The sequence below is a fragment of the Anolis sagrei genome, chromosome 6 (genome assembly GCF_037176765.1).
Source record: "Anolis sagrei isolate rAnoSag1 chromosome 6, rAnoSag1.mat, whole genome shotgun sequence".
Classification (NCBI taxonomy): domain Eukaryota; kingdom Metazoa; phylum Chordata; class Lepidosauria; order Squamata; family Dactyloidae; genus Anolis; species Anolis sagrei.
In genome coordinates, this window is record NC_090026.1 from 24601650 (window position 1) to 24629578 (window position 27929).

General features: G+C 41.3%; 1 protein-coding gene across 1 annotated transcript; it reads left to right on the forward strand.

Moving 5' to 3' along the window:
• Window positions 1-634: 634 nt before the first annotated feature.
• VWA5A (von Willebrand factor A domain containing 5A) lies at window positions 635-27929 on the forward strand. Its single transcript, XM_060780600.2, has 18 exons — window positions 635-741; window positions 5601-5658; window positions 7614-7816; window positions 8179-8401; window positions 10512-10684; window positions 13273-13387; window positions 13509-13681; window positions 15356-15444; window positions 15573-15717; window positions 16720-16799; window positions 16879-16993; window positions 19848-20012; window positions 20193-20296; window positions 21655-21872; window positions 22754-22954; window positions 24657-24793; window positions 24976-25099; window positions 27116-27929. Exons 2-18 carry the CDS (start codon window positions 5616-5618, stop codon window positions 27193-27195), a joined length of 2388 nt encoding a protein of 795 aa, XP_060636583.2. The 5' UTR covers window positions 635-741; window positions 5601-5615; the 3' UTR covers window positions 27196-27929.

Sequence of the window (27929 nt, forward strand, 5' to 3'; positions counted from 1 at the left end):
AAATTTGATACCTCTGTGGTAGAACTGGTCCAGATATCTGCTGTAGGCTGTGTGCAAAGTGAGAAGACTTAGGACTTCATCACACTAAAGCATGGGTCCACTTGAAATCCAGTTTCTGCCTCCTGCAGTATTCTGGGGCTTGTAGTTTAGGAAGGGGCCTAAACTACAGATCTTGGGCCGCACTTAATTACAAACACCAGAATTTTGCAGGAGGCAGAAACTGGTGTAAAATGCATCTGTGCCCTACCTCTCAGGATCTACTTTGCTTTTTTACCTGAACCTTAGGCGCCACCATCTGGAGTCAGCAGTGAAATCGTGATGACTTACCCAAACCAATTAGATTTCCCCCCAGAAAATACAAAAACAAAATTACACAACTGCTGTCAAATTGCATTAATTTTACAGTGTAGATGCGGCCTTTGTTTCTTCCATTCTATGGACTCCTTTTGGACCATCTCCAAAGCAAACGATGAGGCAGTTTCTGTTTGGCCTTTAGCTGCAGATCTCATTTCGCCGTTGCTGTCAATCTGCCTCACCCTGAAAAGCTACAATTACACAATGAAGGGTGAGGATTCATACCAGCGTAGGAATTTGTGGCCTTTCCCTTACAGAGAGGCGGGGATAACGGGAAAGTACACTGAACCCAGCCAAAAGGGGAAATGCTCACTTTCGTTTTCAGCTCTGCCTTTCTGTTGCTGAAAGCAGTGAAGAAGCAGCTGCAAACCAGTTGGGATCTGCAGGGTGAGTTTTATTTTTATAACTATGGTTCAACTTCTGAGGGATCCTGGGGCTTTTTGGTGAGTTTAGGTTGCTGCCTTTAGAGTTTGGGTCTTTAGGATGCTCAGCCAAGAGTTGAAGCACCTTGCCAAACTACAAATCCTAATATTCCATTCGAGGGAGCCATTGCCAAACCCCCCAAAATTATTTTTCTTCGTGTATTGGTTTTTAGCCTCACTCACTGAGTTGTTTTGAACACCGATTCAGAAAATCGCATTGTATAAACTGCTACAGCTCTTGTTTCTTAAATATTCTTATAATGATTTTCTATGGGTGAGCAGATGAAGAGTGGTATATATAGAGAGAGACAGTGATATATACTAGGCCTGGGCGGTTTCGTTCGTTAATTTTGTAATTCGTTAAATATTCGTTAATTTTAGCAATTACAAAACGATTACAAAACTTATTTTTAAACTCGGAAGTGTTTTTAAATATCGAAACGGCAGGCGCCAAAAAATTTTGTATTTCCGTCCATTTCGGAAATACGTAAGATGGCCGCCTGGCGATGCTTGCTGGGAGCTCTCCTCTCTCTCCTCTCTTAGCCAGTCAGAGGCAGAGCCTGAAAGAGGAGGAGGAGGAGGAGGAGAGGGCGGGGAAGGCGCCGGCTGAGCAAGCGAGCGAGAGGGCGAGCGAGAGGGCGAGCGGCGAGCGAGAGGGCGAGTGAGAGGGCGAGCGGCAAGCGAGAGGGCGAGCGGCGAGCGAGAGGGCGAGCGAGAGGGCGAGAGGGCGAGCGAGAGGGCGAGCGGCAAGCGAGAGGGCGAGCGGCGAGCGAGAGGGCGAGCGAGAGGGCGAGCGGCGAGCGAGAGGGCGAGCGGCGAGCGAGAGGGCGAGCGGCGAGCGAGAGGGCCCGCCAGAGTGAGTGCCTGCCTTCCCTCCTTAATAATAATTTCTCCTCCCTATTCTACTAAATTAATAATTAAATTAAAAAAATATTTAAAAAATATTGAAAAAAAAAAGGGCGCCATCTTTACAAAATGTTTTGTAAATATTAACGAAATTTCGTAAACACCGAACTTTTTTAAGGGAAAATTTTGTAATTATTTTAAATATCGAAACAAAAAAAACCCCCAAATACAAATCAATTTTAGAAACAAATTTTTGCGTTGTTACCCAGGCCTAATATATACATTTCTGTTTCCTTTTGCTTTCCTCCTTTCTTGGGCTACTTCCAGTGTCTCAGCAGACAATCATTTTGCCTTCTTGGTTTTCTTTTTCTTTGGGACGTACTTTCTTGCCGCCTCCTGAACAATGTAACGGACTTCTACAAGTGTGGAAAGTTTTATCCTGAGAGCCATTAAAATGATAGAAAAACGAGCCTCATAAGTCTCCCCACTGGCGCTAATATACCGCATCTTACCAAAATGATACTGAAACTGGATTTTGAATTATGAATCAAAACACCCCTCTGAATCTTCCAATTTTTTTCCAAAACAAAATGAGAGAGGATCTGAAATTTAAAACGAAACCAAAACAATTTCTGCCATTTCGCACACCTCTAGTATATAGCATTTGTTCTGTATGTCAAAAACTAGGATTGATAGGGACAAAAGGGGGGCCATTTTTGGAATCAGCAGGTCAAATATAATCAAACACGGGGCTAATATTTGAAGCACCAACATGTGTGTTGGCCAGTGAGGTTTGCCATTGCCTTCCTCAGAGGCAAAGATAATGTGATTTGTCTAGGGCAGTGGTTCTCAACCTGTGGGTCCCCAGGTATTTTGACCTACAACTCCCTGAAATACCAGCCAGTTTACCAGCTGTTAGAATTTCTGGGAGTTGAAGGCCAAAACATCCACAGGTTGAGAACCACTGGTCTAGGATCATAACCAAGCAGGATTCAAACCACAGTTCCTTGAGTCGCAGTCCAACATTAAAACTACTACACCCTGCTAGCACTATAATTGTATAGCATGAATGGTGCAAAAGTATAGCACTCTATATGGTGGAAATAAAGTTAAGTTGTCCTGATAATGTTTGACTTGATCATCTATGAGTTTTAGCCACCATTGCTGGAATGGTGGATGTTAGCATTCAGTGTCATCTGAAGGGACGTATACAGGCAGTCCCCAATTTACAGACATCCGACTTACAAATGACTCATAGTTAAGAACAGGAAATAAGCGAAATTTACCTCTCAGAAAGGAAATTCACTCCTGAAAGAGTTATCATGAGGGAAAGGTGTCTCCACTGAAGCTTTCTCACCAATCCTTGTTTCCACAACAAGCCACATTTTTCAAAATCGAATTATCACTGGGACAGGAAGGGCCCTTCCACATAGCCATATAACCCAGAATATCAAAGCAGAAAAATCCCACAGTCTGCTTTGAACTGGGTTATCTGCCATATATTCCAGTTCAAAGCAGAAAATGTGGGATTTTATTCAGCTGTGTGGATAGAGTGAGGTGAAATCAGGGGCACAGGCAGCAAAACAAACACAACAATGGGATTAACCCTTCTCTATGCTATCCAAAGCCATATCAGCTCAGAATCAGAACCTTACTCTCGGTATTGTAATGCATAACACTGTGGAATTGTATTGTAGAACCTAGAAATTCCCAAAAGGTATTCTCTCTAGAAATCTCTATATCTTCCAGCATGGTTGGAAGAGGTTGATCATAGAGTCACACTGAAGGACCTAGAGATTCCTAGAGAGAACATTATTAATCTAATTTGTGAAGAATCACATCCACAAAAATCCAAGCTGCAAATATAGATGGCTGCATACTGCTCTATCTTCCAACCAGCTGGATTCCAAACAAGTTACCCTGAAAACACATGCAGTGGCAAACCTGTAAGAGGGAGAAAAATAAGAATTCTTCCTCCTCTGTGAACTTTTCCTTGAGTCCTAAAGTTCTAGTATAGTCGTAACTTGAACATTTAAAAACAGAGGGCTTTTTATCCAAAGTAAAGGGACAGGAAAAATTAATCAGAGGAAATATAGGTTGAGTATCCCTTATCCAAAACACTTTGGATGAGAAATGTTTTAGATTTTGGATTTTGCAATACCTGTATTGGCATGTACGTAGAGTTAGAAACAGAACTCAAGTGTAAACATGACATTTGTGTATGTTTCTTATATACCTTACACACATAGCCTGAAGGTAATTCTATAGTAATGGTTCTCAACCTTCCTAATGCCACGACTCCTCATATTGTGGTGACCCCCCAGCCATAATATTATTTTCATTGCTACTTCATAACTGTAATTTTGCTACTGCTATGAATCGTAATGGAAATACCTGATATGCAGGATGTATTTTCATTCACTGGACCAAATTTGGCACAAATACATGATAGGCCCAAATTTGACTACTGGTGGAGTTGGAGGGGCATTGATTTTGTCATTTGTGAGTTGTAGTTGCTGGGATTTCTAGTTAACCTACAATCAATGAGCATTCTGAACTCCATCAATGATGAAATTGAACCAGTCTTGACACACAGAACTCCCATGATCAACAGAAAATACTGGAAGGGTTTGGTGGACATTGACCTTGGAGTTGTAGTTCACCTCTATCCAGAGAGCACTGTGGACACAAAAAATGATGGATCTGGACCAAACTTGGCACGAATCCCCAATATGCCCAAATGTGAACAGTGGTGGAGTTTGGGCAAAATAGACTTGACATTTGAGTGCTGTAGCTGCTGAGATTTATAGTTCACCCACAATCAAAGAGCATTCTGAACCCCACCAATAATAGAATTGAGCCAAACTTCCCAAACAGAGCACCCATGACCAACAGAAAATACTGTGTTTTCTGATGGTCTTTGGCGACCCCTCTGACACTATCCTGCCCCCCCCCCCCCAGGGTTGAGAAACACTGTTCTATACAATAGTTCTCATAATTTTGTGCATGAAACAAAGTTTATGTCCATTGAACCATCAGAAAGCCAATGTGTCACTATCTCAGTCACCCTGGCGGACAATTACGGATTGTGGAGTATATCAGAATATCAAATAGAAGATGTTTAACCCGTGTCAGGATCCTAAACGTGGATGATTTTCAGTGTCTCTTTGCAATGCTACACATTTGGGAACTAAATGAAAAGGTCATTAGAAGAGTTAGAATTCTTAGTTGGAAGGACAATGGTCTCATTCTCCTCCCTCTCTGTAGCTACACCCCCATACAGGAGGTGACTCAGTTTTGTCTAAGAAGATCAATAAACTCTATGCATTCCTTTGAAGCAGCACAAGTGAAGTTGTGCATTAAGGAGTGACCATGGGTTGGCTTTGTTCCATATCTGTCTGCCAAGCCACTGATTCTTTGTATATTAGAGGTTGAGGCAGGAATGCCATTGCTTCTATGACTCAGTTTTCTAGTTTGTGTTGAGAACCCACAAACTAGAAAACAGAGTCATGAGAGCAATGGCGTTCCTGCAGTCTTTGGTCAATGTAGAGTCATAATGCAGTTCAGGGAAAAATTCATTATATGAGTGTACACTAGCTATAACCATGTAATGCATTTTCAAACTGCATGATATGGCAGTGTAGATGGGCCCTGGAGAAATAAAGATGCTCATGGCAGCAACTCCCTTCACTCATCCCTCATCATTGGCTACAGTCCTAGGACTGATTGGGAGTTGTAGTTCCTCAAGATCTGGAAGGTCATGGGTTCACCAGCCTGCCCTGCAGGATCCTTTCTCTCATAAGGTACAAAAACTAGACCCCCCCCCCCCCCCAAAGCTAATGCCCACTGCTATAGAAAAGGAGAGAAAGAGGAGCGCATGATCTCTGGGCAGCCGGCCAAACAAAAATAAAATCAGAAGTACAATGGTTGTTTTCCGCAGCTAACAGATGTGTCATGTGGCCTTTCTTTTTGTTTCAGAGATCATCATCAGCCATGACAGTTATCTGTGGCCTTCTGACCCAGTCGAAGCAACCAGGTGATCTCCTCTCTGTGATTATTCAGTGAAGTGTTTGCAGAATGACGAATGCCTATTGCTTGAAACTGTAAGCTTGGTACTAGACACTGTGTGCAGCTTAAAATTGCTACTATAATCTAGCTCTTCATCCATTCAACTGGTTGACCTAGTCTTGAAAAGTCAAGGTGTTTGGAGAAGGATCCATCCAAATGATAATCAGAATGGGCAAGCCCACGTTAGTTTCTGGATACTTCTTGAATCAGCACTGAACCTAGAGGCGGAGGTTTCTGCAATGGCCAAGAGTCATATGTTTCCTGAACTGTACCCGTTTCTTGAGACGCTGTGGATCTGGCCACAGTGGTACATGCCTTAGTAGCATCCTATTTGGATCACTATAACAGGTCTAGTTGAGGGTGCCTTTGAAGGGCATTTGAAAACTTTGGCTTGTCCAAACAGCTGCAGCCAGATTGTTAACTGGGGCTGGCTATAGGGAGCATACAAGCTTTTTGTTGGCTGCCAGTCTGTTTCAAAGTGCTTTTTATGACCTTTAAAACCCTATATGGCACAGGTCCAGGCTGTTTGGCAGGGTGTATCTCCTAGTACAACCCAGATTCTGAAATCATCAAGAGAGGCCCTTATCTCAGATATGTAGTTGGATGGGACACAAGGAAGCACTCTGTTACTGGGCTCTGTAACCGGCTTCCCGGGAGGGCTAGGATGGCCCCCTCCTTTTTAGAAGCAAGCTAAAAATTTAGGCAAGACATAAGTGTCTTTATCTTTTATAGGTTTTAAAGTTGTGAGTCGTTTTGGAACTCAGTCCTGAGAAAAAAAGTGGATAATAATAATAATATTAATAATAATAATAATAATAATAATAATAATAGGATTATAATAATAATAACCGGGATTGTGGTGCAGCTGGCTGAGTGTCAGCTGCATTAAGGTCATGAGTTCGAAGTCAGCCCGGGTTAGAGTGGGCTTCCAACCAATTGTGTAGCCTGTTGTCGACCCTTGCTACCCGAAAGACAGTTGCATCTGTCAAGTAGGGAAAATTAGGTACCACCTTAAAGTGTGGAGAGGCTAAATTAACTAATTTATGAGGCCATAAAAAAGACTCCAGCAAAGCACTCCAGAAAAAGCATGCGGGGAATGAGGAAGTACTTCATCAGTGTCGCAGATGGACGATGAAAGCGACAGCTCCTCTGGCGGCCAGAAAAAGTTAAATAGCCTCTGTGTATGTCTGTATCCGTTGTATGTCAAATTGGCATTGAATGTTTGCCATATATGTGTACACTGTAATCCGCCCTGAGTCCCCTGAGGGATGAGAAGGGCGGAATATAAATACTGTAAATAAACAAATAAATAAATAAAATAAACTTATGTCACAAGTACCACCTGCCAGTAGAAAAGAATTGGTGGGATCATAAACCTGGAAAGGTAATAGAAAATGATCACTCAAAAAAACTGTGGAACTTTTGAATCCAGACTGACAAAGTTTTGGAACACAATACAGCAGACATCATGATTGTGGAAAAGAAAAAAAGTTTGGATTATTGATGTCTCCATACCAGGTGACAGTCGCATTGAGGAAAACCAACAGGAAAAACTCAGCCATTATCAAGACCTCGAAATCGAACTGCAAATGCTCTGGCATAAACCAGTACAGGTGGTCCCAGTGGTAATCAGCACACTGGGTGCCGTGCCAAAAGATCTCTGCCGGCATTTGGAAACAATAAACATTGGCAAAATCACGATCTGTCAACTGCAAAAAAGCCACCTTACTTGGATCTGTGCGGGTCATTCGAAAATACATCACACATTCCTAGACGCTTGGGAAGTGTTCGACTTGTGATGATGTGATACGAAATCCAGCATCTATATATCTTGTTTGCTGTGACATACTGTGTTTTTGTTTCAGTAAAATAATAATAGTATCCTTGAAGTAATTTGTTTATTTCCCTGTTTCCTTGTCCTAGTGCCTTTAAAAAGTATCTCTGTGGATGTGTTGGTCCAGGGCTTCATAGCCGATGTGGTGTCTGAACTTCAGTACAAGAATGAGGAGAAGAACCCAGTGGAGGCTGTCTTTGTCTTTCCTCTGGAAGATGAAGCTGCCGTATATGCCTTTGAGGGTGTGATTGGAGGGACACGCATTGAGGCCCAGATCCGAGAGAAGAAGCAGGTATGTGGTACCAAAAAAGAATACATCTTTGGGGAACATAGTGTCCTCATTTTTGAAGTAAAACAGAAAATATATTACAGTATTGCCACATCGATACGAGGAGTGCCATCTTGGATCCCATATTAGGAAAAAGGTGAGAATATACATTGCATGAAAAAGAATGAATAAATAAATGTCTGAAAAGCTTTATGTGTTCAATCAACTTCCACATGCATGGAAAGCCATCAGTAGTTGAAAACCAATGAGTCAAAAGTTCCAAGTTGTTTTACGGTTCAGGAAAGTTCTTGATTATAACCATATTGTTGATTTCTTCATACCTCAAGTTTTCTCTCTTGCTGTCTCTTGTCCTCCATCCATTTCAGGCAGAGCAAGAGTATGAGGATGCCTTGACCGAAGGCCGTGAGGCTTTCCTACTCGAAAGGGAAGAAAACACCAGTGACATTTTCACCATCAGTTTGGGGAATCTTCCTCCCGAAGGGGAGGCCACACTGAAGCTGCGCTATGTCCAAGCTTTAGCTCCAGAGCCTGATGGAGCCATCCGTTTTGTCCTGCCTGCTGTTCTGAACCCCCGCTATGTGCCACGAGGTAAAATTCTGCATCTCCAAATATAGGAGTTAGACCCCTGATAAAAACATCAAGCAGCATAAATTGGCTCTTACTCTTCCTGCTACTTCCCCAAAATTGGTCTGAGCTGAGGTATATCTCAGATTACCACCCACCCACCCACACACACTCATATCCACATGTCTAGATCCTACTTCTAGCTTTGTACAGAGAGGAACAGACATACAGCACCAGTGGGCTAGAGTCTTGGAACCTCCTTTGATCCACACACTTTGACCCTTGAGATCTTTAGGATTTCATTTCTTAGAATCTCCAAACTCATGTCCAGTGGGAATGTGTGGATGGACAAATGTCTCCCTGCCTTCATGCACACATCCATTATGATTGCTCTGTGCGTGTGGCAGAATGAGGTTCTTACTTGCAACATACTACTCCAGACAGCAAGTGAAGGTCTGCCCTTTATAATGTTCTTTGGCATTAGAACTTCTTTAAATACAATTTTAAAATCTTGAGAAAGAAGTAAGCTCTCTCATCTACTTAGGCAAAGTTAGACACTGAAATGCAGAATGAATGGCAACTGTTTTGACAGCAGTACATGTGAAAAGGACCTAGGAGTCTTAGTCAACCACAAGCTGAACATGATACAGCAGCTAAACAAGCAAATACAATTTTAGTCTGCATCAACAAGAGACAGAGGAAAATAATAGTGCCACTCTATTCTCCTTTGGTTAGACTTTACCTGGAATCCTCTGTACATATAATAATAATAATAATAATAATAATAATAATAATAATAATACCTACTTTATTCTTGCATCCCACCACCATCTCCCTGTAGGGACCCACGGCACCAAGTACCTAAAACCAAAACATAAAATAAAACACAATTAAAAATCCTATTGAATAAAACTTATAGACATATAAAGCAACCGGTTAAACCTCAATTAAAACAGTGCTCATCAACCAATGGCGGTAAGCTACTGTAAATGTAGCCAGGCTGTAAACAATTGGACAGGGAATGGGATAAGTGCAAAGCTGTAACCATGGGAAGAGAACATAGGATGAAGTGCAAGACTGCATAACAATTGCATAGATCAAGTAGGGACTAAGCATTATCAAAAGCTTGTTTGAACAGCCAGGTCTTCAGGTCTGTATGGAAGGAGGACAGTATGGGGACTTGCCTAATCTCCCTGGGGAGGGCATTCTAGAGCCGGGGGGCCACCACCAAGAAGGCCCTCTCCCTTGTCCCCACCAACCAAGCTTGTGACAGTGGTGGAACCGAGAGGAAAGCCTCCTTGACGGATCTTATTCCCCATGCCAGTTCATGAGGAGTGGGGGATATGGTCATGAAGATAGGCAAACCCTGTGAGAAAAGCCTTAGGGAACTGTAAATGTTTAGCTTGGAGAACAGAAGGTTAAGAAGAGACATAATAGCTATGTTTAAATATATGAAAGGATGTCCTATCGAAGCTTAGAGCAAGCTTCTGAAGCTTTTCTTATGAAACTGCAGACCAAACCTAAGTCTAAGTTCAGTCATACTGGTATAAGTTCCTCTCGGATGGTATTTCTATCTCATGCAGTTATGTTTCCTATGCTTCTTTTGATCCTAGGCCTGTGTATCTTATAGTTTGCAGTGCAGTTTGTCATGATGCTCAGTTTAGGATTTTCAGCAGAACTTTCCAAGATTCACAAACATAGTGGAAAGAACATGAGGTTTAAAATAATTTGAATGTAGAACAAGGTTGGCAACTCTGTAATCCAGGCAGAGGATTTTTTTGCAAAATCTTTAAAATGTGTATTTGAATCCCTATGTTTGTTGTACAAAGTAAGATCACCAAGGGATTTTTCTGAGCTATTCATTGTCTTTTAAAAGTTACATAGCAGACTAGTCCTCTATCTACTAGGAACAGCTGTGACACGTGAATCTAATCAGCTCAGATGAGTTGTGACATTTTTGATAAGCTTGTTTCGGCCAAGAATTGAGTCAGTATCTGTAATTTCTTTAAAATTGATATGGGGATTTAAAGAATTTGAATGTGAAAATACAGTTAAACTAGCAGATTACTCTAACCTGGTTATTATTCTCTTGATAAACATTGTCCACTGACTTGTGTTGTGTCTCTGTCCTCAGGATCAGAAGGAGACAGTGTAACCAAGTCTGTACCACGGATGCCCAAAGGACAACTTCCCTACACACTTAGTCTGAATGCCACTGTAGAGTCCACTTATGGCATCAACCGTGTAGAATCAAAATGCACCCTTGACCCACTCCGCTACATACTAGAGGACCGGACCAGTGCCCAGGTAAATCTAATGACAAACTGAGTTGTTGACCTTTTTGGAAAATTAGCGTGCCTTTCTTTTCATTCTCTATTGCAAAGTCTATATGCATCTCACCTAAAATCAGGACCATTTATGGTGAATCTTACAGGCCATGGTAGAAATATTCCCATTCTTGGGCTTTGTGAGGCAGATTCCAAAGCAAATAGCCAACATCACGATGACCTGGATTGGGATCATGGCACACAAACGGGGAGATATTAATGCTTTGTGTTGGTCCAAATTCGTATCAGCATGTTCTCAAGTCTGCCCTTAGCATTCGAAGTATTGCAAATAGCCACCATGCAGATAATGAGAGGAAAATGTGAGGAGGGGGATTGTATCTAGTCTTTAATTTCCTGCTGTTCCCATGTCATGGATCTGATCCTCATCACTGTCTCCCTCGTGATAGCTATCTATTTGATTTTGATAATTCAGCTGTGAAAAATAAATAACAGCAGGCAATATATGCCTAATTTGGATGGAAATCAAGAGTGGAAAGCCCTGAGCCACTATGGTCAGTGGTCAACGTTATGTGGAGATTGGACATTTAGACAGCTATCCCCAACTCGGCTCAAAATCCTGGCTTTACCATTTTGAGAAAGAATGGGCCACTAACATCCACAAGCAGTATGTAACACGATTTTTTTTGTTCCTGGGTTATAAATGTCATTTCTTAATTGGTTCTATCATCAAAGCATGGGAAAGGATTATTAAAGTGCCAAAACTTTATTTTTGTGGAACATCCTGCAGCACATTTTGCTAAAGTTTTTCAATTAATAGAGTCTCAACCAATTCAACATAGTTTGTGTTGGCCACAAAAAAGAAGTTTCTGGAGTATAACAACTCATTTAAAGGAAGTACTGCAAAATTAAACAGGAAATAATACTTCCAAACCAAGAACAAAAACCTTTCCCATTTTTATTGAATAGTGTAATAAATGGGCTTTGTATAATAGTTCACTGACTCATATCTATGAATCATAAGGTGGCAGTTAGCCTTTGCAGGTAGGGAAAGGTACATTGAAAACATCATAATCTGGTGGCTTTTATACTTCTTTGTTGGGCTGTCACATAACTGCAAGACTAGTTTAGCAGGTATAGCTTCACTAGGTTTAAAAGAGAATGCACCAGCCTTCTGTCCCCATGAGATCACATGCTGATATCACAAGGCAGGCTGGATTCATGGAGTTAATCCCATTACAATGCTATCGGTCTGCATGAGCAAATAGTGCTATAGAGTAAATGTGTGCCAGAGCACAAATTTTACCATACTAACAAAAAAGTATGCATAGGGTGTGAGAAACATTGTGGTCGTTTAAATCCAGAGTGAAACCTTGTAGATTAAGAACAAGCATGGACAAGCTCCATTAGTCCTGCTTCCCAGGACACTCTGGGACTGCATCAGCCCATCAAAATGACAACAGAAATAAATGGAAGACAATTAAGACACCGGGATCGATACAAGGCCTAAATGTTTTATATTGTATCTTTGATTGTTGTTATAATCTGATAGGTCGATCTGTTGTCATTTGTTATCGATTTGATGTGTCATGTTTATACATGTGAGACAATTTGCCATTGATTGTGTTGTGAACCTTTTTGAGTCCCCCCGGGAGTGAGAAAAGCAGTGTATAAATGCAATAAATAAATAATTTTTCTGGTGTATAAGATGACTGGGTGTATAAGATGACCCCCAACCTTTCCAGTTAAAATATAGAGTTTGGGATATACTTGCCGTATAAGCCTACCCCTCTTCCAATGCACACCAAAAAAATTTTTTTTAAAAAACATCAGATTTTATTTCAATATGGTAATGTTCCTATTACCGTACCTCCTTTTCTGCCTCTCAGATTTTGTACATGTACACCTGTGCCGCTTCACTGCAGTCCTCAGGAGCGAGATCTGAGAGGCAGAGAAGGAGGTGCAGTAATAGGATACAAGGGCAAGCCAGATAGGTGAAAGAGGCGTGTTTTTCTGGGCACAGCACCGCTCTATCTCTTTTTTTCCATACTCCGTGCATCCCAGACACCTGCAGCTTGCTCCGCTTACACCTTCCTGGTGAGGCTCCCCCTCACCTCGTCATCAGATTAAGTCACTTCTTTCCATGAATCCCATTGAGTGGATTTTCTTCTACCTAAACTTGTGCAGTGCCACCCTTGCTGCTTTCATACAGTTGCTGCCCCCCCCCCCCCCCCCATGTGCAGCGACCGCAGATTCTCCAGTTTGGCTCGAAATTTTCAGCGCCCACCCTATAAAATGACACCCAGCGTATGACAACATCCAACTTTTGAGAAGATTTTCCTGGGTTAAAAAGTAGTCTTATACCCCAGAAAATACAGTAAATAAGTGTCCTGTTTTGACAAAAACTGGATTTTGAATTGAAATAAGGTTGGTATGCAAGACAAGAGACTACTGTCAGGACAGAATACAATGAAATTGAATGGTTTCCAACTGGTTTGTCTTGTATACTGAATGTATCCTTCCAGATGAGAATGAGAGGAAAACAGATGAGGGAAAGCTCATTAGAAAGTCAGTTTACAAGATGTTTTGTTTGTCATCTTCATCCCAAAGGTCTCCTTGGCTGAAGGGCATCAGTTTGACCGAGATGTGGAGCTCCTGATTTATTATGAGGATGTTCACAAGCCCAGTGCCTTCCTTGAAGCAGGAAAGGCCGGAGTTGCCCCTGGTGAGTAAAGGCTAAGGTGATGTCTCAGGAATTTGCAATACAACAGGCTGCTATAAAGCAAATAAACACCACTATGGGTTAAAAATCCTTCTTTGGATGTTCTGCTTCCTTCAAAACACAGGTTCGCTGATGGGTGACCCAGCACTTTTGCTTACCTTGTATCCCAATGTCACAACCACCAAGACAGGTCAGAATGCTACTGGGGAATTCATCTTCCTGTTGGATCGTTCTGGCAGTATGGATTGCAATACTGGACATAGTCCTGATTCGCCACCACGCATCCAGAGTGCTAAGGTGCCCTGTGCATGAATGGAGTGAAAATATGGGACTTCTGAGAGATGGAGGGAGTAATTTTTGTGGGCTGCAAGATGCGGAGATTAAGTGTACAGCAGTGGTTTCCAACCTGTGGAAGTGGGCCATGAGACCTAAAATAAGGTCCATGGCTCTAGATCATTAAATATGGTTTTCTATGGGTGAGTAGATGGTGACTCCTGGATGGCATATGTTTTATATCAGAAACTAGCGCTGATGTGATCTATCTAATGCAATTTCTTGAATCAGCACCCCAAATAACCAAAATGACACTAGAGTTGACTAAAAGATTATTTGTAACCCTTTTGGTACTCATGTTGGAGAGTGGTCAAAGTGGTCACTGGTTAAAAAAGGTTGGGAACCACTGGTGTACAGGAAAGGAGACAGTATTTTTGCTCTTTTTGTGGCATTTTTATTATGCTGTACCTCCATATTCTCCATACATGGTAACAGGTGGCACTCACTCAGGTCAGTGGAAGCAATGTATCTTCTCTGGGGTTTTCTCTGGACTTTATAGAACCTACACGAGATGCTGAATGCTCTCTCATTAAAACAAGTCCATCACCATGGATAGCACCTTTAAACTCCAGTTAGTTTAAAGGTGCTATCCAAGGTGATGGATAGCAATGTCTCACTAATATGGAAGCCACCAGGTGCTACTGATACTCATAGGGGTGTATGTGTTTCACACTCTTGTTTTATCTTAACAACAAGCCTGTGAAATATTGGTTGAACAAAAGTCAGAAAGTAGCATTCCTAGTTGAGTAAGGATTTCAGCTTGGAGTGAAGGAATCCTTCACTCCAACCATCACAACATCAGGGCACTATGAATCATTGGGGGTAATTTTTTTTAAAAGATTTTATTTAAGTACAATAACAACTTACAAAATAGACAAAACCCAAAACAGTGAACATTTTACAAACACATAACCCCACCACCAACGCCTGAACAAGTATAATTTCCTTCACCATGTATTTATAAATCAGCCATTAATCAAATGTCATCTCCAAAATTCCTGACCAACCAAATTCTGTTGTTTTCCATTTTCGCTCTCTAAGACATATTTAATAAAGACCGACCAGTATGTCTCAAAATCTGACCTGTTAATTTCCCCCCTGAATACCCTCATTTCCATTGTTAGTTTATTGTTTAAAGCTACATTCCAAACTTCCCTATACCATGCATCCAGTGTTAGATTGGTTATTATTTTCCAGTTCTTTGCTATTATAATTCTTCCCACTGTGAGCAAAATAGTCACCAATTCTTTCTTAGTTATTTCTACATTCAGCTTCGTGGTGTCCATTAATAATGCTAACCTAGCATCCGGCATAATATTTGATCCTATAATGTTGTTTATTTCGGTAAATATATCCTTCCAAAAATTCTTCACTTGGGGGCATTCCCACCATAGATGAAAATATGTCCCTTTGTGTTTGCCACATCTCCAGCAGAGGTTACTTTGCTTGCTATCCATCTGATGTTGTTTGACTGGCGTAGTATACCACTATGAATATGAATCATTGGGGGTAAAATCATAGAGTGAAAGGAGTGGGTTGTTGGAAGGAGCAAGTGCTTGTAATGTTGAAACACCTCCTAAATAACGCGGTGGGATGTTCAAGATGACTCTAGTCTTTTCTCCCCTTTCAACATCGCAGGAGACCCTGATCCTCCTTCTGAAAAGTCTGCCTTTGGGATGTTACTTCAACATCTATGGTTTTGGATCAGACCATGATTCATTCTACCCGTGAGTATTGAACCACCAATATTATCAGACCTTTTGCTTCAAGGGTGGGAAACCTTTGCTTCCCAAAGTTTTTGGAACTTCCAGAATCCCTAACTCCTCTAGCTTTGGCTCTCTCGTCTCTTCTGCAGGCAAAGTGTCGAATACACCCAGCAGACCATGACGGAGTCCCTAGAGCGTGTCAAGAAGCTGAAGGCTGATTTGGGTGGGACAGAGATCTTACAGCCTCTAAAGGCTATTTATGGCCAATCCTGCCGTGAAGGACATCCTCGGCAGGTACTTGTTGAAAGCAAAGAGGCATCAATGCTTGGATGAAGATTCTAGTGAAAGGGACATCTAGATAATATATCTGCACTTTTGTTTTACATCTCTGCTTCTTTCTTTATGTACTCAAGTCTTTTTGCTTCTTTCCTGCCTGCAGTGGTTGCTTGGCCTTCCAAAAATTAGTGAGTCCTTTGCTCCCTTTTGTCTGTAAAGGGAGCATCCATGGGGGTCTTGTCTCAAGATAATTTACATATACACGAGAGGCAATCTCCTTTTGTTGGCCTCCTTTCCTATCTCAAGATGGATTTTCTGTATGTTTGTGTAAGTTTTCCCCTTTTTTTAACTTTCCATCATAAGCTCATATTGCACTGGTTATGCTGCACTCTGTTGGTATAGATACCAAACATTCCTACAATGGTGGGGATCTGTGGTGCAAAAATGTTGTTTGTTTGTTTTTTGTAGAGAATCAACTTTTGTGGAGAAGTACAAAGACTTCCAAAAGATCCATAAATACAAATGATTAGGGATATAGGAAGAGTAGTTGAACACACATGGTCACGTGGAAGTTAGTAGTCAGAAATCTGATTCTAACTATACATAAGAAAGCAAGCATGCCTGGCATCACACTTATTTACTAGTTGTATAATAATCATTGATTAAATCTTATTTATTTATTAATTAAATAATATTGGTGGATTAGATAATTAATTATTTACGTTCAGTTACATTTCATCCAGTGACCAGCCTTCCCAGCTACTTTGTGATTGCAACCATCCCACAAGGGAGGTCAGCCTTTAAAAAACAGAGAGACTCAAGACCATCAAATAAGATTTCCTGACATAAGTATGAGCTTGGGTCAATAACTTGCAAGTCCCAATCCGGCACTCTAACCACTACACCACAATATCTCTTGAACAGTCGAATGCTGGATGTGGGCTCTTACAGGAGGTGAAAAAAGACCCAAGGATTAGTCTCACACCTACTTTCTCTCCCTTCCATTTTATCTTCCCCCAGCTTTTTTTGTTCACTGATGGTGAGGTCCACAATACAAATGAGGTCATAGCTGAAGTTAAACGTCACAGCGACTCCCACAGGTAAGGCTAAAGATAAGATGCCTCTTGGTCTCTATTTTTTGGTTCTTTGAGCCATAATCTTCCAATTGCCTCTGAATAGGTGCTTCTCTTTTGGGATTGGCGAAGGAGCCTCCACTGCCCTCATAAAAGGAGTGGCTCGAGCAGCCGGTGGAAGTGCAGAGTTCATCACAGGCAAGGAGCGCATGCAAGCCAAGGTGAGGGCAGAAGACCTCTGTACTCTTAATAATAAAAAAATAATAAAACTTTATTTATATTCCGCTCTATCTCCCCAAGGGGACTCACCATCAATACATACAGAGTAAACAACATAACCATAAGATTAACAAAACAATATAAGCATAAAAATTGTCACCATAACACATATATATTAAAAGTAATCCTGCCTGTTCAAAGGAATTTAAAAGGCCAGGCCGAGATTAGTGCAAGCTCAAAAATTCTAGGTGGCGCAGGAATTAAGTGCAGGCAACAACAATAATAGGTACGTGTTTGTGGCTGTTCATTTCCGGGGCCTAGTTCCTGTTCAGGGTTTCATTTCCATCTGCACTGCCTGAGCTGTAAGCAACTTGCTGCATTGCTTTTCGGCTTTGGAAGCATTTGCATTTGGATAGCTTTACCCTTAAAAGCTTTGTTTGGAGAGCCTGGGTAAAACTTGAATAAATAGTGACCATGCCTCTGGACACAGAAGCAGTTGAGCCTTGCACTTGCATTTTGGCACAATTGTCTCCTCCCTTTCCACTGATTACCTGGTTGACAGTCAATAGATCTCTTTTAAAGGGAACTAGCAATATGGTACTGTAGTAGCTGTTGGGTGAATAGGCTTAATAACAAAAAGACCCTCCCCATAAATGCACAGCAGAGTAACTTATCGGCAGCAGCGTGACCCAGCACCAGTAGCCAAAACTGATAAAAGAATAAAAATACTGAGACCCATGTTATCTCTTCCTTAGGAGGCTTTTCTTTGTAGTAAAATGATAAGGCTGCACTATTTCCAAGAACAAGAGCATTTGATTAAACAGTGTAATTGAACATAGGAATACGGAATAATGGATGATGAGACTGGATTCTGATTTTACTGTTGAGGCGCTAATGATTGTTATACTGATGTTTAATGATTTATGTTACAATTGTTTTTAATTGCCCTATACTTGTCTCGTGATGTTTTGTATTGATGTTGTTCACCGCTTTGAGTCGCCTGAGGGCTGAGAAAAACAGTATATAAATAAAGTAAATAAATAATAAATAAATAAACAAGGTTTCCATAACACAAACAAAGTTCTTTATACTTCCCTCTTTGCTTCCACATTGGCCTTGTTTCTCATGCAGATAAACAGCTTCACTCTCACAGAGCCTCTTCTGACACCGAACTTACACAGCAGCCTTCACACTAGAGCTTCACACACAAGGGCCTTCAACCTGGGACTTCTATCACACAAGCATCTCACAGCAGGTCTTCACACACTGAGGCCTACTAACACTGAGGCCTTTCTCCCACTGAGGCTTTCTAACACTGGGAGCTCTCTCAGACTGAGACCTCACACATACTGAGGCAAACTAGCACTGAGGCCGTTCTCCCACAGAGACCTCTCACAGACTGAGGGCTACTAAACTACAGGCACAGCTGCTTATATTGAACTGCAGCTTTTGCTGAGTCATTGTATCCATTTAACCCTTTCAATGCTTCACTCACATTTTGGAATTAAAAATATCTAGTTAATTTTTAATATTTCTGATAGTAGCCATAAGTTTCTTTGCACAATTTAAGTAAGTTTGCAGACGACACCAAATTGGGAAGGATAGCCAATAGTCCAGAGGACAGGAGCAGAATTCAAAACGATCTTGACAGATTAGAGAGATGGGCCAAAACTAACAAAATGAAGTTCAACAGTGACAAATGCAAGATACTCCACTTTGGCAGAAAAAATGAAATGCAAAGATACAGAATGGGGGACGCCTGGCTCGAGAGCAGTACGTGTGAAAAAGATCTTGGAGTCCTCGTGGACAACAAGTTAAACATGAGCCAACAATGTGATGTGGCGGCAAAAAAAGCCAATGGGATTTTGGCCTGCATCAATAGGAGCATAGTGTCTAGATCTAAGGAAGTAATGCTACCCCTCTATTCTGCTTTGGTTAGACCACATCTGGAATATTGTGTCCAATTCTGGGCACCACAATTCAAGAGAGATATTGACAAGCTGGAATGTGTCCAGAGGAGGGCGACTAAAATGATCAAGGGTCTGGAGAACAAGCCCTATGAGGAGCGGCTTAGGGAACTGGGCATGTTTAGCCTGAAGAAGAGAAGGCTGAGAGGAGATATGATAGCCATGTATAAATATGTGAGAGGAAGCCACAGGGAAGAGGGAGCAAGCTTGTTTTCTGCTTCCTTGGAGACTAGGACGCGGAACAATGGCTTCAAACTACAAGAGAGGAGATTCCATCTGAATATTAGGAAGAACTTCCTGACTGTGAGAGCCGTTCAGCAGTGGAACTCTCTGCCCCGGAGTGTGGTGGAGGCTCCTTCTTTGGAAGCTTTTAAGCAGAGGCTGGATGGCCATCTGTCAGGGGTGATTTGAATGCAATATTCCTGCTTCTTGGCAGGGGGTTGGACTGGATGGCCCATGAGGTCTCTTCCAACTCTTTGATTCTATGATTCTATGATTCTAAGTGTGCCAGCTGTAGTCATTCCTTGATTTGTCTAATGTATCCACAGTGCCTTAGTTATATGCAGTTTGGATTTTATAATGCCATGTTTGCCTGTTGTAGCAGCTATGTTTTAGACTTTTTCCAAACATCCTTTGAAGCCATGTTTTCTTTTCTTTTTTCTTTTTTGCCTGCCTTCAAAGAGTGTTTAGAAAACATTTAGTTTACAGCTACTACCGAATTACTCACCAGGGTCATCTACATTGGAACAGCTTCATTGATGTATACTATATACAATCTTGGGCTGAGCTGAAAGGTCATATTTGTATTTTATTTTATTTTTTAATGTGAAACCTGATCTGCTAATTTTGCACTCCCCCACTCCAAAGTAAGATGGATGTCTCTTTGCAGGCAATGCAGTCATTGAAGAAAGCCCTTCAGCCAGCAGTGACAAAGATTTCTCTCAATTGGGACTTGCCTTCTGGTCTCGAGGCTGTGCTTGTCGGATCTGGCCCTCAGGTCATTTTCCAGGGACAGCGGTGCCTCATCTATGCTCAGATTCGTGGACAGCATCAGGCAAGTAGCCTTCCTCAAGGTCCTTCTCATTGAAGAATCCCTGCCTCATATCCTGTATAACAAATAAGGCAAGGCTTTGCTACAAGAGCCTTAGGAATTTTACATCCCTGCATTCATTTCTCCACTTAGAAGAAACTGTTGCCACCCCATCACCTGGTGACACCCTCTTTTCCTTTGCAGTCTTCACACTCCACAGAGGGTACTGCTGTCCTTCATTACACCTTCCAAGATCAGACTTTCATGGAGAAGGCAACATTCTCAGTTCACGCTTTGGAAAAGGATAGGTAGGACTATCTTTTTGTATGCTCACTTTGACTTTGTAAAAGAGGATAGGGTTTCTTAATTATAGAGAAGACTTGGGCATTCCCATTGTACTATGATTTCTAGCAAGATGAAGAAGCTATGGGTCCTGGTTCCAGTGTGAAGTCCACCAACTCTGTTGCAGGACACGAATTATAGAAATCTAATAGTTCCTGGTTATGTTCATGATAAATGAGCAAAAGTTTCAGTAGATAAGTGGTTGATCAATGAGCAAAAGTTTCAGTAGATATTTTCTAAGACAGAATCTTAGGTAACATAACCTTATGTTAGTAGGACCTAATTGACATACCTGGAAGTAGCAATGGATAACAATAACACTGGATGTCCCAGTCTAATTCCCCACTAATGCAAACCATTAGGAAGATGAAGAATTGGGGAAGTGCCACCCAAGGGACATATACTGTCTCTAATATCCTCCATTATCCTTCCAAATCTACTAAATTAGGGTTTCCAGATTTTAAAAAAATGGGAATGGTTCATATACCTGTAATGATCAGGTAAAGGTAAAGGTTTCCCCTTGACATTAAGTCTAGTCGAGTCCAACTCTGGGGGATGGTGCTCATCTCCATTTCTAAGCTGAAGAGCTGGCATTATTCATAGACGCTTTCTAGGTCATGTGGCCGACAGGCTGCATGGAGCGTCATTGCCTTCCCACCTCAGTGGTACCTATTGATCTATTCACGTTTGCATGTTTTTGTCCTGTGCATTTGACCCACCGACCTTCTGGTCAGCAAGTTCTGCAATTCAGCAGTTCAACCCACTGTGCTACCACAGCCCCTATTTATTTATCATGTCAGGAGCGAACCAAAACTGTTGTATTGCATTAAAAAAAACACACACACACACCACGGCCCTTGAATGATCATGTAGAAGAGGGCATTTCAACAGCTAGCAAGCAGTATTCCCTCTTCTAAACAACTGATTTTATTTGTATCCCACTCTCCCATTTGGGGAGTATCTCCTGGCTGTGAGAGCTGTTCAGCAGTGGAACTCTCTGCCCCAAAGTGCAGTAGAGGCTCCTTCTTTGGAGGCTTTTAAACAGAGGTTGGATGGCCATCTATTGGGGGTGCTTTGAATGCAATTTTCCTGCTTCTTGACAAGGGGTTGGACTGGATGGCCCATGAGGTCTCTTCTAACTCTTATGATTCTATTATTCTATGTGCCAAAACCACAAGTTACATGAAAGTGGTTTCTCTGAAAGCCAACCACCAACTCCAGTTGGGTTTTGGAGGTTTTACTCATATGTAGAAGCTGTGATGTTTCCATTGTTCAAGAGTGAAACAGTGCCTATTCTTCTGTTTTTCTCTCTCTTTCTCTGTAGGCTCCCTATTCACCGACTGGCTGCTCAGACTCTGTTGCAGGAACTAGAGGGAGCTGGGGAGTTGGAGGAGGAAAAGAAACGCCTGGCCCTGGAGACAAGCCTAAATTCTGGGGTGGTGTGTTCACAGACAGCCTATGTTGGTGTCAACACAGAGCTGGGCAAACCGATTCAAGGGCCTCTCATCCATCGAAATATACCACTATCAATGGGATATGGAGGTGAATTGAAGGAAATGTTTATTGGATGGATGGATCTCTAAGGGCAATCAAACTGAAAGCTTCTATTATTTGCTTGGAGACTTCCAAATGACGAAGAGTGTCTTTACTGTGGCAATATTTAGATTTAATGATTGACAGTTCAGCACCCATTCTAAATTTGTACTCCATGTCACATCAATGTCAGTTGTGCCCACTAGAAAAACAATTAAGCCTAAGAGCAGTCATTGCCCAAATCTTTTAAGGCCACTTAAAGACTAATTCACCGCTCAAAGTAAAACAGACATTTATTATGGAATTTTCAGTGGGCTGTACATTTCTTCCCTTCCAAAATGTCTTTCTCTGAAATGCAGTTGCTCTTCCTTTATAAAAATCTCACATTGTGTTTATGAGCCAGAGACCTAGTTGACTTGCAAGCCTGTGCTGGAGAATCATGATCTCTTGAAGCTTCTGTCCTGCCTCAACATTCCTGTAAGGAAAATTGGCCCACTCCACATCAGCTGCCAAATTCAAGACTAGTACTTCTAAAATTATTTGATGTGACAAACCTGGTTTTGCACCCAACAAAAGGTGCAACCATCTGTATTCACCATCTTGATTAGCACTGATGTGGATCATGCTCAGCTCCGTGGAGGAATCGCAGGGTAGGGGCCAACATATCAGCCTGAATTTATTAACCTCATGTGATTTTGAAAGTAAAGCTGGGTTGATCCTACTGAATCCTGCCCATCATTCTTGAGAGACTCTGGCAGTCCTGTTGACAGCACTAACCTGGATGATCTCTCTTGATAGGAAGAATATTACTATGTCCCTATATTTTTGAAGAAAATAAATGTGTTCCTCTTTGATGCCAAGGGCTTTTTGTTGTTGTTGTTTCCTCCAAGGTTTTTATTCTGCACCACCGGGTGCTATGGCATGCCCTCCAAGGATGGCAATGTGTTCAATGCCAGCAGCAGCACACTTCAGGCCACAGGTCCTAGCAAAGTGCAAGAAACGAAGGTCACCAAATGCTAGGAATCAGGTTTTAATGACGCTAAGCCATGGTGGAGATTTATCAAGCAACACTGGACAGCCGCAGCAGGATGGTAATGAATTGAATAATCTCATTGCATGCTATTAGCACATTTTGGAGGATTGTATGTGTTTATAAAATGACCATGAATTATGTTGCTGAAATTTGGTGCAAACATCTGTGTCTTTGGAAGTTTACATTTGGTTGCACCTCTATTTTTTTCTTCTGATGTGGATGTTTTTGAATTGAAGAGAGCAGTAGAAAGAAAAAGCCAAGGATTTGCACACACACGTATCCCAAACCCCATCCCTATCACAGAATTCTAAACAGGTATCGGATTTCACAAGAGTTCTTTTTTTTAAAAAAAACCTGAAAGTTTGATGGTCTGTAGTTAACAAGGAGATTCCCAAATTTTCTTCCCAAAGTGTTGCTGTAAGTTTTTCAGGCTGTATGGCCATGTTCCAGAAGCATTCTCTCCTGACGTTTTGCCTGCATCTATGGCAGGCATCCTCAGAGGTTGTGAGGTCTGTTGGAAACTAGGATGCCTGCCATAGATGCAGGCAAAACGTCAGGAGAGAATACTTCTGGAAGATGGCCATACAGCCCGAAAAACTTACAGCAACCCAGTGATTCCAGCCATGAAAGCCTTCGACAACACATTTCTCCCTAAAGGTTTTATACTAACATCGATATTCTGCTAACTGTAGCCCACATAGATCTATACAAAAAAAAGGAGCCAGTCATAGACTGTATGTGCATACTTGCTCTAAACAAAAATACAAATAAAGATTTTTTTTAAAATAAAACAGGTCTAGAACAGATCAGATTAATAATAAAGACTTGAAGGGGATATTCATAGGAAATAACTACAGTGAATCTATTAATAAGTTCTTTCTTTTTTGCATTTGCTTCTACAGTTGTGCAGAAGAAAGGAGTGTTTAATTTATAAAGTAATGCATAAGGTTTCTTGGAGGTAAATAAATTGACAATTATACGTCAATAAATAAATGCAAAAGCTTTAGTAGAATCCCATGATAGGTACTGGGTAGCAAGAAGACAACTGCATTGCAATTGCATTTGTTCCCTGTAATCTTCCATACACTGATATTAAACTAAACACACAATTAGAGTGAACTTCCCTGCTCAGTCACACTCTGTTCTGGCAATGATCCTCCAAATATTTTCTCAAAGCCTGCAAACAGATGTGAAGGTAACTGCTTCATCTTGTATTTTGAACCCAACATGAGCTGATTGGGAATTCATATGCGACTGCTCTTTATAGCTCATTTTTGTTGCTGTGTGCCTTGAATTTGTTTCTGACTTATGGTGATCCTAAAGTAACCTGATCACAGGGTTTTCTGGGGTTAAAAGTGTGCAACTCTTCCAATGTCACATAGTAGGTTTCCATGGTCAAGTGGGCAATCAAACTTTGATCCAAGGCTACACCACAGTTGTTGTTTTTTTCATGCTCTTTATACAATAGTTCTTTAATCAACTTATGTGGACTTCAAGGGGGAAAGGTGGCCGGTGGGGCACTTCGAAGAGATAGTTTCCCACATCTTGGAATAATTACTTTGGACGTTGTATCCTAATCTTAATCATTGGGAGTGTTGACCGTTATTCGGTGTGATGGATCATGGTATAATCTGTAGTGGTTTGCAACAATAGCTACTATATAGAAAAACAAATTCCTAAATGCATATTTGGATTTAAAATGAATTTTAAAAACTTGAACCTGTATGTGTGTGTGTGTAATATTTATTTGTATATTTTAGGTGGAGCAATAGAAAAAGAATCACCACTCTTGAACATGGTCTCACTGCAGAACGCCGATGGGTCTTGGTGCCTTGATTCTGGATTAGCCCACATTCTAGGCCAGAGTGAGACCGCACTGAAAAAAACACCTTCCCAGGTGAGTTTGCTGCAGGCTGTCTAAACCCTAACCCTAACTCATTTGACTAGATGCCTGTGCTTTGACATAACCATTTTAACCATCAAAATATGGTCTAGAGGTCTAGAGCTAATAACTGTTATAATTAGCAAGTATGGGAACAGGAATCATTATGTTTCTTCTATGTTCTGCATCATGACCAGGTGTCTCCTAATGTGTGGGCAACAGTGTTGGCCATCCTGTGGCTCCATTCCAAGGCTTTGGAGCAGAGGGATGAGTGGGAACTACTGGAAGCAAAAGCACTCAGCTGGCTGCAGGCGACTTCAGGTGAGATGCTGTGGGTCTGAGAGACCTGAGAATGGGGTGAGGATGAACAAAGGGTAATAGGGCTTAGAGCAGTGGTTCTCAGCTTGTCAGTCCCCAGATGTTTTGGCCTTCAATTCTCAGAAATCCTAACAGCTGGCAAACTCCCTGGGATTTCTGGAAGTTGGACGCCAAAATACCTGGGGACAGACAGGTTGAGAACCATTGGCTTAGAGCCAGGAGAAAAGGGCACCAATTGCCACCCAGTTCCACTGGTACAACAGATCCTTATAAGGATTCTAATTCCCAAGGAAGGACCTCGGTCTAGTTTTAATTTCCCTTTTCCAAAAATATGACATTCTGACTAAAAATGTTGACTTTTTATGCATAGAAAGGAAAGGGAAAGGGGAAAGCTAAAGGCAGAGTATATAGGACAGGTGAAAGTATAAGCCATCATCTAAATCTCCTGAAATGAATAAGACATAAAGCACAGATAGCAATTGTTCATGGAAAGTTGCAAGAAAGGAAAGGTTGATCTTCCTCTATATTTTGTCTCAGTTCAGCTCTGATTTTTTTAAAGTGCTGATGAAGGTGATGAGGCCTACTGCTACCATTTTCATATATCTGATTATTACGTACTGTTTATTTACTTTATTTTTAACCTGCCTTTTCCCCAATATAGGAACTATATTGGGGAAAATTATATAATATTGCTTGACTTCTCCAGGTTTTTGTTTAAACATCCAATATTGAGTTGGTTTATTGTTTATTAAGCACTTGGAGAACAAGGATAGTATGCATTCAGAGTAACAGTCAATTTTGAAACAAACTGCCCAAACTATATTTTCGTGGGCCATATTTTTATTTCCATATGTAAACTTTGGTAACATATGGGTTTCATCCTTGTAGATGCCCCTTAAGGACTTTGGCCTTGTGTCTTACGCCTATCTCAAGACCTGTGTTCTCTTTTCCCCTTGGCTCAAATTGGGATTTGTACAACAGGGGTATATAATTTTAAAAAATCTCTGAGTTTCTCCACAATAGTAATTGTTTCAAATGGTAAACCTTGAGAGCAAAGATGTCTCCTTCTCTTTTTTGATCATAGAGGTGAGAATGAATTGGAGAACAATTGACCCTACTTTGTTGTTTGCCCCATTCACTCAAGGGATATTATTACTCCCAGCAGGAGCCCCCGGTGGCACAATGGGTTAAACCCTTGTGCCGACAGGACTGCTGACTGAAAGGTTGGTGGTTCGAATCCGGGGAGCGGGGTGAGCTCTCACCTGTCAGCTCCAGCTTCCCTTGCGGGGACATGAGAAAAGCCTCCCACAGGATAGTAAAACATCCAGGCGTCCCCTGGGCAACATCTTTACAGACGGCCAATTCTCTCACACCAGAAGCAACTTGCAGTTCCTCAAGTCACTCCTGATATGAAAAAATTACTCCCAGTCACTGAAGGAGATTCTTCTCTGGCCATGTTGAATTACCATCTTGTGCAGCTCAGAATCAAAGCAGCCCAGGCCCAAAAATACCAACATTTTCTCATTCTCAGAATAAAGAGCATCTCAAAATCATCTAAGGTTATTTCTATTGATCAGAAACTTTTAGAAGTGGTTAGTTATGGAAGTTTATTTTTCCAAGCTTCATATGCACTTCAGAGTACATCTTCACAATACAATTAATGCAATTTGACACTGCTTTAACAGCCATGAATCAAAACTATAGATTCACGGGAGCTGTAGTTTAACAAGATCTTTAACTAAGTTCTTGTGGGTTTTTTCAGGCTATATGGCCATGTTCTTTAACCTTTTTTGCTAAAGAGTCCTGGTGTCTGACCAGGCTGCAAATCTTGGGATTCCATAGCATTTAAAGTGCTGTCAACCTGCATTAATTCTACAGTGCAGATTCAGTCTGAGATTAGAGTGCCGTTGACACTTTTTTGGGGAAAAAAAATAGCTGATCACTTGTGCACAGGGTAAAACATGGTGGAAATGCTGATAAAGATTAAATTCCTGTTTCCCTTTATTTCTCTATTTGCAGGGCCTCATTTGGGTGAATGTATAAAGGCTGGCAATGCTCTTCTGGGAACCAGTGTCAGCCCCCAGGTGTTTGGGCTCTGAATTTGCACAATGAGCTGGACCTCTTGCTTCTTTCCTATATTTGCGTCAAAGCTGATTCCTCCTGGATTGGTGGTTCCTTCTAGTTCCTCAATGTCTTAATGGCAAAAGTTGTGGAATTTCTTCTCATTGATAAATGCCTTGGCTTGATGGTTCTGTACTTTTCCTTATATACTAATGCCATGGGCAAGAAAAACCAAAGCAACATGTGAATCCATAAAAAAAGAGTACAGTACAATCAGTCCTCCATAGCCACAGATTCTGTTTCCACGGATTCCACCAACTATAGCCTGGAAATATTCCCCAAAAATCTAAAAAACAAACCTTGATTTTGCCCTGGACACCATGTTATTATGCCTTTATATATAACATGGGTATATACAGTAACATGCAATTTTCCAGCTTCTTGGCAATGGGTTGAACTGGATGGCCCATGAGGTCTCTTCCAACTCTTGGATTCTATGACTCTAAGACCTGTAACCAAACCCCAGTGGATACCAAAAGCCCACTGCACAGTACATGCTTTCTTCTTAATACAAATTTACAATCCAGGAGAAGAGAATCAAAGCAAGCATTCTATATTGAATCCTAACCTCTCTTGAAATCATCTTAAATGATTTGTCTGAAGCATCCTTGTAATCCAAAGCATATAACGTTAACCACATCAATGCACTGTGCCTTAAGCTTCTGTATTATTTGCTTACAGAGATGAGGGATAATAAATTGCTATTCATGTA